Raw genomic sequence first — 12,881 nt, forward strand, 5'->3', positions numbered from 1 at the left:
TGACCATTAGCATGTACAATTTATTATATAACAATTGGCTGGTATTGATCAAACCAAAGAGTTCATAAACAGACGATCATAAAGTGTCAGGCTGACAAGACAGGATTTCAATTTCCTAGCACTGACAGAGTGTGTAGTGTTACCACTGTAAAAATTTACCCAAAAATAAGGCAATTTAACCTTTTGTATTCGCATTAATCAATCTTCTTCAAAGTCCATTCTAATATAATAAAGTATTCTTCGCCATATATTGATAAGTAGCTGGTGAATATCTGTTGAAATTGAAGCAGAATTGTCGTTTGGGTATTTTTATGCTATTCAAGAACCTAAATATAATTTCCCTAAGTTACGAAATAATTAGTTACCCAGCGAAAAATAAATGGCTTAAATTTTTGAGATAGTTTTTCAAGGTTTCGGGGAAATAATGTCCGTAATCATCAGGTAATGTTTAAGAAAAATTAAGGACAAACACAAAGAAAACAAATCTAAAAAGATTTTACAAAATAAGTTAAAAGTTAAAGATAAGATAACGAAGAAATCAAATGTGACAGAAATATATTGGCCAATTATGAACATCTAGCAGATTCTTATTAAACTCTGGTCACACTGCTAGTTAAGTCTCAAACTCAAATCCACAAATCCATCCATCCCACAATACCAAATTCTATTTCGTATTCTTGCTATTTCGAATTTCATTTGCAAAGAAATTTACTCCGGATTTAACAACCTCAAATATTTTCTAGTATACTGTTAAAAATTTACTGTGTAATATTCTCTTCAAATATTTCTTCGTAACAAGGTAAATATGACATTTCATTATTTTCTTTACTATCCCATTTTTAAAAATACATTTTTATGTCTTAGAAAAGGCGACCTAATATGTCTTGGACTAGCTATTTTTCTATTTTCGTTATTCTAATAATGTAACATGAAAGTGGTGTGTTAGGTAAAAGGGTGGAGACAGTATTGATTTACAAACTGCAACTCAATTATATGACTGGAATACATCATACTTTTGAATTAAATAATTCTGGATTTAGACTATAACAGAATTTAAGTAGATATTTGAATTATTACAATTAATAGTGACATTTAAAGCTTCCAATAATTTATCTAAGGCTATTTAGAATAAAAAAAAATAGCTTTTATTACTCATTTTGTAGCATTTCATGGAACTGTATTTTTGTTACTTATAATATTTATACGATATTTATAATTGTTCTCTTCTTAATCTTATTCTTCTTAGTCTTCATTTAATTAGTCTTAATCTTAAATATAACCTATTTCACAGAAAACACAAAAATGAGCAAGCAAGGAGATAAGCCGAAAACAGCAGAATTCCAGTAAGTTGAATTTATATAATTTAAAACCAAAGAGATTTAATTTAATTAGTTATGGTGAACATTACAACCATTTACATTATTACTTTGATCATATTTATCTGCAAAATAAACTTCACTTTGAAATTGCATTTTGGAAAGATTGTATTTCATACTCACATATTTTTTATCCAAGGTTTCGGATGAAAGAAGATTGCATGTAGTTGAAATGCGTATGCTAAGATGGATGTGTGGTGTGACTAGGAAGGATAAAGTTAAAAATGTGTATATTAGAGGAAGTTTGAAAGTAGCGCCAGTGATCGAGAAATTGAGGAGTAAAAGATTAGCGTGGTTTGGACATGTTATGAGGAGGGATGATGATGATATAAGCAAAAAAGTAATGAGATTGAATGTGGATGGCTACAAGGGTAGAGGAAGACCAAAAAAAGTATGGAATGACTGTGTGAAAGAGGATATGCGTAAGAAGGGGGTAGACTCGGATATGACGGCTGATAGAGATGTATGGAGGAGTAGTACATGCTGTGCCGACCCTCGATAGGGATAAGGGCAGGTTGATGATGATGACTCACATATTTTTAATATTGATAAAAGGCTTATAGTCAACAAATAAGATTCTTTTTGGCTTGTGTTAGACATTTTGACAGTCTATACTATATTAAATATGTCAGTTTAATACTATTTTCTATAGTGTTCCTTTTTTTTCTATTTGGTTGGGTATTTATATTTATGTTATATATTTAAGTTTTTTCCTGTCCGTAAAGTTGCATGTTCCATGTAATTTCTGGATTGATTGGACCGATTTTGATAAGACTTTGTTGGGAAGGTAGTTGATGCAGGCATTCGTGTTATAGACTTTATTCATGGCAACGAACATGCCAATGACAGCTATGTTTTTTATATAATCATAGTCTTTCTCTAATCTCTATATCTTTAACAGTGGTAGAGCCTGCTTTAACATCTTCGCACAAATTGGCCTGGCTCGCCCGGTGAAATACCACAACCACACAGAAGTCTGATGAGTGTGCATCCCGGAGGCCTAATTTAGTTCTCATTCCCTTCCCACCCTTTTCCTTATAAGAAAAGGATGGGAACTGGAAGTGGACTTTCCGGATGAGAGGATGCATGGAAATGGAAAATATCTTCTTTCTGTGCATCCTCTCCTCCGTCGATTTAAGGTAGGCAACACATATGCAATTGCGTATGTCTATGGGCAATGGTCACTTCGCTATTTCAGCGATTCCAGGTGGCCGCTCGCTCGTTTGTCACCTTATGATATAAAAAAAAAACAAAAGGATGAAAATGTGTGACAATAAATTAATAATTTAAAAAAATCTTTATGAGTAGCCTATATGTTCTTCATCTACATCTGTGCAAAATTCAATCAAGATTGACAGAATCAGAATCAAACATCCATCCATCCATCTAAACATTCACATTTATAATATTAGTAAGATATTCAATAGTCGATACTGTCCTAGTTAAATTAAAAAAAGTAAAGTCCACATTTAACATAATTGAGTCAAATAGACTTCATTTAAGTAATTACAGCTCAACAAGTAATTTAAATAACGTATTATTTGAATAAACACCTTAATTGTTACGGAATAGAGTTTAAAAACAATTGCAGTTGTGTAAAACAGTTATTATTGTAATTGAAAGAGTTTCATACTTTTGCGTTTTTACGTTGGACGTGTTTGGACACTGAATAGTGGATTTGCTTAAAGAATAGATTATGTTAGCAAGTTAACGAGTTTGTTTCAAGGTGACTTTTGCTTCTACATGCAAACTCGTATCTCGTTTATTATTATAGATATTTGCATTTTAGATATATTGTAAACATATTTGTCTGATATAAAATATTGATTTATGAACGACTTGTAATAGTATAAAATAGGAAATATATTTTAAATACAGAATAAAATAAATTTATCGTAAAATCGCGAAATTATCGATGTTATTATAGTCGATGGTTTATCACATAAAATGTTCACTTACTTTTTAATTAATGTTGCTATCTCAACATTCATAGAGAAAGAGAGAGAGATAAATAACATTTTTTTATTTTATTTTTTCTATTTATTTATGTTGCGGAAATGTGAACACGCTGTAATTTACAAAGATTCTTAACGTCGCGTTGTCACAACGATTTGAATTTTCGTTAGTTGTAATCATGTTCCAAATAAAACTACGAAAGTTATAGTATAATTAGCTGACGCCCGCGACACCGTCCGCGCGGAATTAAAAAATGTAATTAGGAGCCAATGTGTTTTTCCAGACTGTTTCACATCTGTGCCAGATTTCAGCGAGATCTATACAGCCGATCAAATATTAGCATTTATAACATTAGTAAGATATAACAAACAAGCGGCCACCTAACTTCGCCAAAATATCGAAGTGAACTGATATAAAAACGGCTAAACACTCACGTATATTCGTCCGGTGGTGGCACCGACTAGTTTCGAGCCAATCGGGGGCCCTTCATCAGGATGAGTGCTACTACGAAATAATACCAGCAATAGCCGTTTTTATATCAGTTTATTATAATGTCTCACGAAAGTTTGAATAATTTAATATCGAAGTGATATAAAAACCATAAACTAATTTGCGAAGGGGCTGCACAGAAAGAGGTTTTTTTTTAATTTTGTGTTTAATTTCAGTCTACTACCAAAGATCATCAATGGCAGTATCGCTGGTATTGTGGGAGTATCCGTGGTCTTCCCCATTGATTTGGTCAAGACTAGGCTGCAGAACCAGACCATAGGGCCGAATGGCGAAAAGCAATATTCCAGCATGTAAGCAATTACTTTATCTTTGATCCTTCGTGTTAGCTTTCGCCAAGTCTTTACCTGGTATTTTTTAGTCTTAGCTTTAAACAGATGTCTACCCTTTTTAAGCTTAAAGCGAGTGATAACATAGTTTGTTTAAGATATTTTTTTACTAACTAAATTAATAAGTTAAGCTATAAGTTACACAATAACTTGACACAAATAAATAATGACACAAACAGATCAACATATCAATGTTTATTTGTTATAGCTTGTATTTACATTGCATTGACCCTAATTAATTTATTCTATAATCGTATACTAAAGTGCAATTTATAAAATAATAGCTGTCGCCCGCGACTCAGTCCGCGTGGATATATAAAAAAACTTAAATAGTGTAACCCACCCATTTATCCATCCACATCACATCCATCTAAACATTCGCATTTATAATATTAGTAAGTTTGATAAAAGGCAGCTCATCAAGGCATGAATTCGAAAAAAAAAACAATTAAAAAAGGATTAAATAGTATCCTATGTGCGTCTCCTGGATCTAAGCTACTTCCACCACCAATTTTCAGCCACATCGGTAAAGCCGTTCTTGAGTTATAAATAGTGTAACTAACACGAATTTCTTTTATATATATAGATGATGCTAATATCCAAAAGACAATACATTTTCAACACGTATATCCGACGTTCTTACTGTGAAGGAAAACATCGTGATGCAACCTTCACATAACTGCGAAGAAATTCAAAGATATTTGTCTACCCCCCTGTGCTTCTGCTGACTAAAGTTCATTAACTGCTGACTTAGGGAAGTCTGAGAGTTCCTGAGTGGGGACATATATGACTTGATATTTATTATTGTTTAGGCTGGATTGTTTCAAGAAGACGTACCGAGCGGAGGGCTACTTCGGCATGTACCGGGGTTCTGGTGTCAACATATTACTTATTACTCCAGAGAAGGCCATCAAGTTAGCCGCCAACGATCTCTTCAGATTCTATCTCACGAGACCTGATGGGTATGGAAACATTTGGACTAATAATACTGTTTTTTTTTTTAAGTGAACACGAAAGGAGAGATCTGGACAAATTTAAGGTTTAACTACGTGTCTATTAGGTTTAAAATGTCTTAAACTTAAATGTAAATCTTTCCATAACAACACGGTATGTAGCATTCAATCTTGGTATCGTGTTTCTACGTCAAGATACGATCTGTTTCGTCATGTCGCTATACGTAGATAGCATTGGACAAACCCCCAAAATATAATACGTTATCTATAGTGTAAACGGATAAACGAAGATAGTGAATATGCATTGAAATATTAGTATCAGAGTAAATTATTAGTAACTTTTTTTTATTGAAGTAACGCAAAAATTGGATACAAGAAGTTTGCGGTTGCTCTCTGGCTCTCTAACCTGGGGTTTCTGGCACCTAAATAAATACATCGGATAAAACATATCGTCACCCCTGTCATTATCTTTGACCAAAACAGAGATAACAATATTTTGTAAACGGGTATTTTTTTCTTAGAAACCTACGGTAAGGTACACATAGAGCTCTGATTTTATGCCTGGTTTACATTATGACAGTACAGTAGGAGAGTAGCACTGGCCTGGAATGGAGCTACGTACTGGCGCCAGTTACTGATTACAATATTTGTATGCCAGCGCTGATTTCGAGCGCTACTGTTCTAATGTACAGCCAACTACATAAATATGTGTACAGTCAGCGTCATATAGATCGTCACAGACAAGATATGCAAATATATAGGTACATCAAAAGTAATCAATTATATCGGTACAACAAAAGTCTTCAAAATAATAGATACATTCACCCTGCTCAAAAACATCGGTACATACACAGCGTCAAATATATGAGTACATGCAAGATGCTCATAAATATCGTAGCAGCCACAGCGTCATAAGTAACGAAGCAGTCAAGGTGCGCAAAAATATCGGTACATTTGACAAAATTGGACTCTATCTCTATATATTTGTGATACAATTTGGAATAAACTACTTCTGTTACATTCATTTGACACTTTGTATTAACATTATAGGTTGTCCGGAAAGTTCGTTCCGATTTTCGATAGGAAGCTTAAAATAGACTGTAGCTGAAGTGGATTCATTTTCGGATTTCCACCATTATCAAACGTCACAAAAATTTCTATGTTGTGAATAATTTCATTTCATTGGTTGAGATAAAAACTAATTTTTAAAATTTTATCCAATAATAAAAGACGTTTTAGGTATAGAGTGGTACCAATATAATTTAAAAACATTTCCAAAAATTTAAGAAAACAGGGTTTCAATTTTCCTTATAAAGCGGCACGAACTTACTGGGCAACCCAATATTTTTCTTCTCCTGTCATAACGCTTAAATATAAAAGTTTGTCACGCCGAATATGACAGATACGTAATAACTAATATCAAATTTTGCCTTGTCACAATATTTACTAGATTGGCGCAGTATTCTAGTATGTTTGCCGTAATATGTAAGTTTACCGGTTCGAATCTCAGGCTACTTTTTTTCATTTTATCAATCACGGGGTTATTTTTTCATAACCAGTAAAAATTTGGTAATGTAAAATTTTGCTCGACAATTTTTTTTTATAATTTTCGCTGTCGGGTAGAAAGAAATTTAAATAAAGTTAACAACAATTAGGTCAGACCATCGCGGGTGAAGTGAGTGGGCGGAGCGTGGATTGTCCTTGCGGGTTTTAAGAATGGTACGCGCGGAAACTATACGTACAAGTGTTATCTACATATGTGTGCGCGCCCACGCACACTGGAATGTTTATTGCAATCGACCAAAAATTTGATGTTGTTTGGATATTGACATTCAGTTTTTTTCTTTGTTTCTTAAATATAATCAGTATCAGTAAAAGGTAAAAGTAAAAGTGTTATTTTTACCGGTACAAGTTTAACAAACTTGACTAATATACAAATTACATGCCAATAGCATCGCTTTATCTCCTTCATTTTTGTTTGAAATAGAAAAATACTTTAACGGTCAAACTCATTAGTCCAAGGCAATATCAAAAAGTACCTAATAACTACGGCGATAGAATTTAATTACATGTGCTTCGATATTAAAATTAAAAAGTTTAAATATCAAAAAAAAAAATAGTGGCTTGGGATTTGAACCGCCGACCTTACGTACCAACGGCGGCGAACGGTAAGGCCACGAGACCAAACTAGCATATATGATGACAAACTTAAATTTGATGTTGGTTTTATCTACCTAATATCTGTCATCCGCGTCGAACACTTTTAGTAAATTTTGAAAAATGGTTTGATGCAAAGTGTCAAACGAATGTAACAGAAGTAGTTTATTCCAAATTGTATCACAAGTATATAGGGATAGAGTTCAATTTTGTCAAATGTACCGATATTTTTGCGCACCTTGACTGCTTCGTTACTTATGACGCTGTGGCTGCTACGATATTTATGAGCATCTTGCATGTACTCATATATTTGACGCTGTGTATGTACCGATGTTTTTGAGCAGGGTGAATGTATCTATTATTTTGAGGACTTTTGTTGTACCGATATAATTGATTACTTTTGATGTACCTATATATTTGCATATCTTGTCTGTGTCGATCTATATGACGCTGACTGTACATTATTAAACTTTAATATGCTTTCTGCTTCAAAAATACTTCTGCATGTATTCGATAAAATTATATACTAGTGGTCGGAAGCATACGGACCGGTACGTGTATACACATTTTAAAACCAAAATCGTATATTATTTTCTGAAAGCCTTTTAAAGGTATACATATTTATGCAGCTGACTGTACTAGCTAAACAAGGATTTATGGTTACTTTTATGTGTGCAGAACATTGCCGATCGTGAACCAGATGTTGGCGGGTGGTTTGGCTGGCGCCTGTCAGATTGTCATCACCACGCCCATGGAACTGCTGAAGATCCAGATGCAAGACGCGGGCAGAGTGGCCGCGCAGGCGAAAGCAGGTCACTTTATACTATGTGTTCTTCCAGACTATGTTCTACATTTATGCCAAATTTCAACAAGATTCGTTAAGCCGTTCCGGAGATATCTTCTAACAAAGATCCATCCATCTACACTGCAAACATTTGCAGGTTACAAATGGAGATTTGTTCTCAGAAACCTACTTTAATCAATAGAAATGTTCTTTCATTACCATTTAGCATTAATAAATTTACATGAGGTTTTCGACACTAATAAGTAATTCAACGTACACACAGACAAACCAATTTTATTCAAATTAATGGTTCTTCCAGATGTTTAATTTTGATAATAGTTTGTTATAAAATAAATTAAAAAGTTTAATATATGTGTTGCAGAGGGTCGTAAAGTAGAGAGGTTGACCGCAACAGCGCTGACGAAGCGTCTGCTGGCGGAGCGCGGCATCTTCGGTCTGTACCGCGGAGTGACCGCCACCGCCGCGCGAGATGTCTCCTTCAGTGTCATATACTTCCCCATGTTCGCTATACTTAACGATATGGGCATCAAAAACGGACAGGCACCGCCATTCTGGTAATCTATACCTTCATTTAAAACAACTACTTAATTAATTAACGGCTGACTACTCAATTCACTTTTAAATAAGTAATATTCACTTAAATCAGTCTTTCCCAAAGTGGACGATAACGCCCCCTTGTGGGCGCTGCAGGTCTCAAGGGGGTAAGAGACCCAGAAAGAAAATGGGGGCGTTGTGTAGAGGCCTGGCTTTTAGACAACGACTGGATGAGCTCTCGACTCTTAACAACAATAATTAATTAATTTAATTTGAAGTTATAGTGGTTTTTAAATATGTGAAAATATGGGAGCGCTAAAAATATTTATTCTCAAAGTGGGCAGTAGACAAAAAAAGTTTGGGAACCACTGTCTTAAATGATAAGGCTAATTGTAAGTTAATGCCTAGTCTAAGATTCTTATTTAAGTCAGTAACGCACTTGCAGTTCCTCTGGTGTACTGGATGTTCATGGATATCGTTGATCATCTCGGTGTTTCCAGCCCACTCTTATTTTTTTAGTAAAATTATTTTGTAGATTTTTGTTGATTTACTTATATTTTTTGTATCATTCCAACTAATATGTTTAACAATAGTTGAATGTCGGGATTCGAACTTTCAACCTCGTGTTCGGAAATCCCTACATTTAACCATTAGGAGCTTCGATAAAAAAGTGGATATGTGATTGTGAGTGGTGTGTAGGTGGTCGTTCCTGGCTGGATGCGCGGCTGGGTCCACTGCCGCGATCTCTGTCAACCCCATGGACGTGGTGAAGACTCGCATGCAGACCATCTCCAAGGGCAGCGGGGAGAAGCAGTACAACTCCATCATGGATTGTGTCATGTGAGTCACATAATATCACTACTGACACGCTTCTGTGTACACCGACAAAGCTGACTGATGCTGACTGTCACCTTTAGTATCGGTGACATTGCAATTTTTTATAATCATTGTCGTTAAAAAATCCAAGAAGACAGTTACGTTATGGGTATCATATGAAAAGGCTTGACTTGTAAAGTATTATCATCAGGTCACTATATCTCCCCACCGAGGAGCTAGGAGCCTACCCTATGTTAAGGGTGATTAGGCCATAGTCAACCATGCTACCCAAGTGCGGGTTGACATCACACATATCTTTGAATTACTTCTCAGATATGTGCAGGTTGCATCACGATGTTTTCCTTCACCGTAACAACGTCTGATGTATGTACATATGTAAATCGTGAAAAACACATTGGTACACGGCGGGATTCGAACCCAGGACCTGCAGATTGCAAGTCGAGTCGACCACTGAGCCAACGACGCTCTCGAAAAGTTATAAAGTATACTATGAATAAATCCAAGATGGCCGACACTACAAAATGACCAATAATACATTCTTACTATCTCCCAAATATTAGCATTAAATGATGTGATTTCGCTAATAGAATAACGTGATAATATTACTTGTTTTTATATCTTTATATATATAATTCTTCTGTGAGTGTGTATGTCACTGAACTTCTCTCAAACGATTGGACCGATTTTGATGAAATTTTTTGTGTGTGTTCAAGGGGATCTGGGAATGGTTTAGATTCACAATTTTGTCCGCTGGACAATGTTTTTTTAATTAATTTTTAATTTATTAGTAGTTGTTAATTTTGGAATGTTTTACATTGGATCCGACAGACGGCGCTACCATCGCAGTGTCAAATTTTAAATAATATTCGAATTTTAATTTTATTTTTTTATTTTAATAGACAGGACAACGTCTGTCGGGTCCGCTAGTGTATTATAAGCAATTTTTAATTTCCAGGACAACATTGAAACATGAGGGTATAACAGCTTTCTTTAAGGGCGGCGCGTGCAGAATGATGGTGATTGCTCCCTTGTTCGGTATCGCTCAAACCATCTATTACATTGGCATAGCCGAATATCTGCTAGGTTATAAATAAATATATTAATCCTCTTGGTACGTCTCAACCAAGGTTACTTTGGCTGTATACCCTGATCTCTATAAATGGATAGGCTATTTTAATTTAACGGCGACTGTTGACCTGACATTTAATACTATCTCTATTATAAGTGCGAATTCTTTTATACTAACCGCAGTCGTCAGCGCCTAAATGGCGTAGATCAAATAGACACAAAATATAATGGTTATAGCCTGTCCATTTATAGAGGTCAGTGGCTGTATAGGTGTAAAGCCTTTGATTATTTTGTTTTGTTACCGAGAAATTCTATTGCTGAAACATGTATACAAAATTATAGTCATCTCTTTTTCTCTGAAGAGAATAAAAGAGATGAATATATTTTTTTTGCATCTGTTTCAGCTGTGGAAACAACGGTTATATTACTGCCATTTCCTATGTTGCTTGCGCTGAAAGAGTTTAATATATACAAATATAACAAAATATTTAATTATTATTTATTCAAAGTGAATTTAACTGTAATTTAAAGATTGGTTAGTGTTACACATACCAAACAAACAAATTATACTTATAACCAAAATGAAAAGGCGCTCTGGTTAGTGTTGCCTACATAAAAAAAACTGACCAAAAAAATGATAAAGTATACTTAGACGACATATCAGTATTAAACGAAGTCATTTTATTTATAAATATCTGTCTTTTTGTCCAATGAAAAATATGGTCCTTCGAGTCAGTTTATAGGTACAAAAATTGACCAATTGCAGTCAATTGATCAATGTTGCCACGTTCCTTTTAAAGTATTTAACTTACAAAATGAAATAATACTTGGTATAAAAATTCTGTGATAGAATTTAAACTCTTTCAGCTCTCAACATACGTAGCCAATGTTTTATACGTTTGCAATATTATTTATTATAAATTTTTGTATTTATTTACGATAAAGTTGCTTCAGCGTATCATTTTGTTGGTGTGTTATTTATTTTTTTACACAATAACTTATATTAAAATGATAGTAGTGTTTGGTTGTCCATCTAAATTTAGTTTTTTTTTTTAAATATAAATGGTTTTTAATCTTTTAGGCGTATAATAATGGCTGAAAGGTACACATAAAATGTTGCTTATAAGTAAAAAAATGAGAGATTTGCGAAACATTTGCAGAAAATCTTGCGTAATGGAAACGCAGTGTAAGAGAAAAAAATCTCTGTTAACAATCTTAAATTATGGTGTTTTTAGTGTATGCATCTCTCTCTTTTGTTCCACTTATATCTATCTCTCTCATGTAACGAAATATGCCGAAAAGTGACTGATGCTTGGAATTTCCTTTACCCAATTTTAGAGTCGACTCTAAAAAAATTGAAGGAAAAATAACCATTTGTTTAATGTAACTTTGCTTTCTTTGTTCTTATGCGCCTTAATAAAATTATGAAAGATTTTTTCAAATTCAAATCATATTTGCTGCTATTTAAATAAACATTCGTGAAAATTGTAAAAAAAAAATAAGTTATTAAATATTTATTTATTTAAATTACAAGATACTCGCTATTATTGGTTTTTATATGTTGTTTAGTTGTTATAGAAATTTGCTAGTTAGCGAATTGATAAACAATGATAATTATTAATTTAATCCTAATTAATAAGTCACACTCAGAGTGTGAAATGTTGAATGTTCGAATATAAAAATATATGTAGGGCTTGTAACATGGTGTTACATATTTAGCTGGGTTACTGACGTTACGAGGTGTAATGTAACATGTTACACGACAAGCATATATAATGATATCGACAAAATGTTCTTAGATTTGTACAGCACTTCTATAGTGCGGTAAAATACATCGACAAATGTATTATAAATTTCGACATATTTGTCGATGATCTAACGAAAACTAATACCGCAAATACTCGTAATAGACCTTCAGTTCGTAGTATTACGGGTAACCATTATGTTACAGCATAAATGCTCGCCGTGTAACATGTTACATTACATCTTTTAACTTCAGTTGCCAGCTTTCAATTATACATTGACAATAATTACACGCTATATACAAAACGGGTGTTAGTGTAACTAAATGTTAAATTATGTGAATGAATTGTAGCTGGAATATAACGTCAATTTTACGCCATTTTCACTGTCATGGTATAGACCTTGACGATGATTTTAATTATTATTTATTATTGATTATTCATAATTATTTTGGAAAGGATTTGAAGTTACCTTGAATTTTAAATCTGAAATGTGTTTAAGGATATTTCTGTTATTTTTTTTAAAAATAGAGAAGGCAAAACATTTGTCATAAAGCTGTCATGACAAGTGGACACCATAATCTAGTATATCTATTCATTTTCTTTCTTAAATAAGT

General features: G+C 33.7%; 1 protein-coding gene across 1 annotated transcript; it reads left to right on the forward strand.

Annotated features, from left to right (window-relative positions):
- The first annotated feature begins 562 nt into the window (after window positions 1–562).
- Window positions 563–10,715, forward strand: LOC106116810 (mitochondrial glutamate carrier 1). Its single transcript, XM_013310836.1, has 8 exons — window positions 563–799; window positions 1,292–1,343; window positions 3,998–4,132; window positions 4,981–5,130; window positions 7,957–8,090; window positions 8,445–8,637; window positions 9,317–9,457; window positions 10,410–10,715. Exons 2-8 carry the CDS (start codon window positions 1,303–1,305, stop codon window positions 10,546–10,548), a joined length of 933 nt encoding a protein of 310 aa, XP_013166290.1. The 5' UTR covers window positions 563–799; window positions 1,292–1,302; the 3' UTR covers window positions 10,549–10,715.
- Window positions 10,716–12,881: the final 2,166 nt, after the last annotated feature.

Source organism: Papilio xuthus, unplaced genomic scaffold, assembly GCF_000836235.2.
Source record: "Papilio xuthus unplaced genomic scaffold, Pxut_1.1 DF827714.1, whole genome shotgun sequence".
Classification (NCBI taxonomy): domain Eukaryota; kingdom Metazoa; phylum Arthropoda; class Insecta; order Lepidoptera; family Papilionidae; genus Papilio; species Papilio xuthus.

Bases quoted from the DNA above. Each gene is read 5' to 3' on its own strand.
- LOC106116810 (XM_013310836.1), top strand. From the start codon at position 1,303: ATGAGCAAGCAAGGAGATAAGCCGAAAACAGCAGAATTCCA. The intron at 5,131-7,956 runs GTATGGAAACAT...TTATGTGTGCAG, and splicing joins TATCTCACGAGACCTGATGG to AACATTGCCGATCGTGAACC. The intron at 9,458-10,409 runs GTGAGTCACATA...TTTAATTTCCAG, and splicing joins TCCATCATGGATTGTGTCAT to GACAACATTGAAACATGAGG.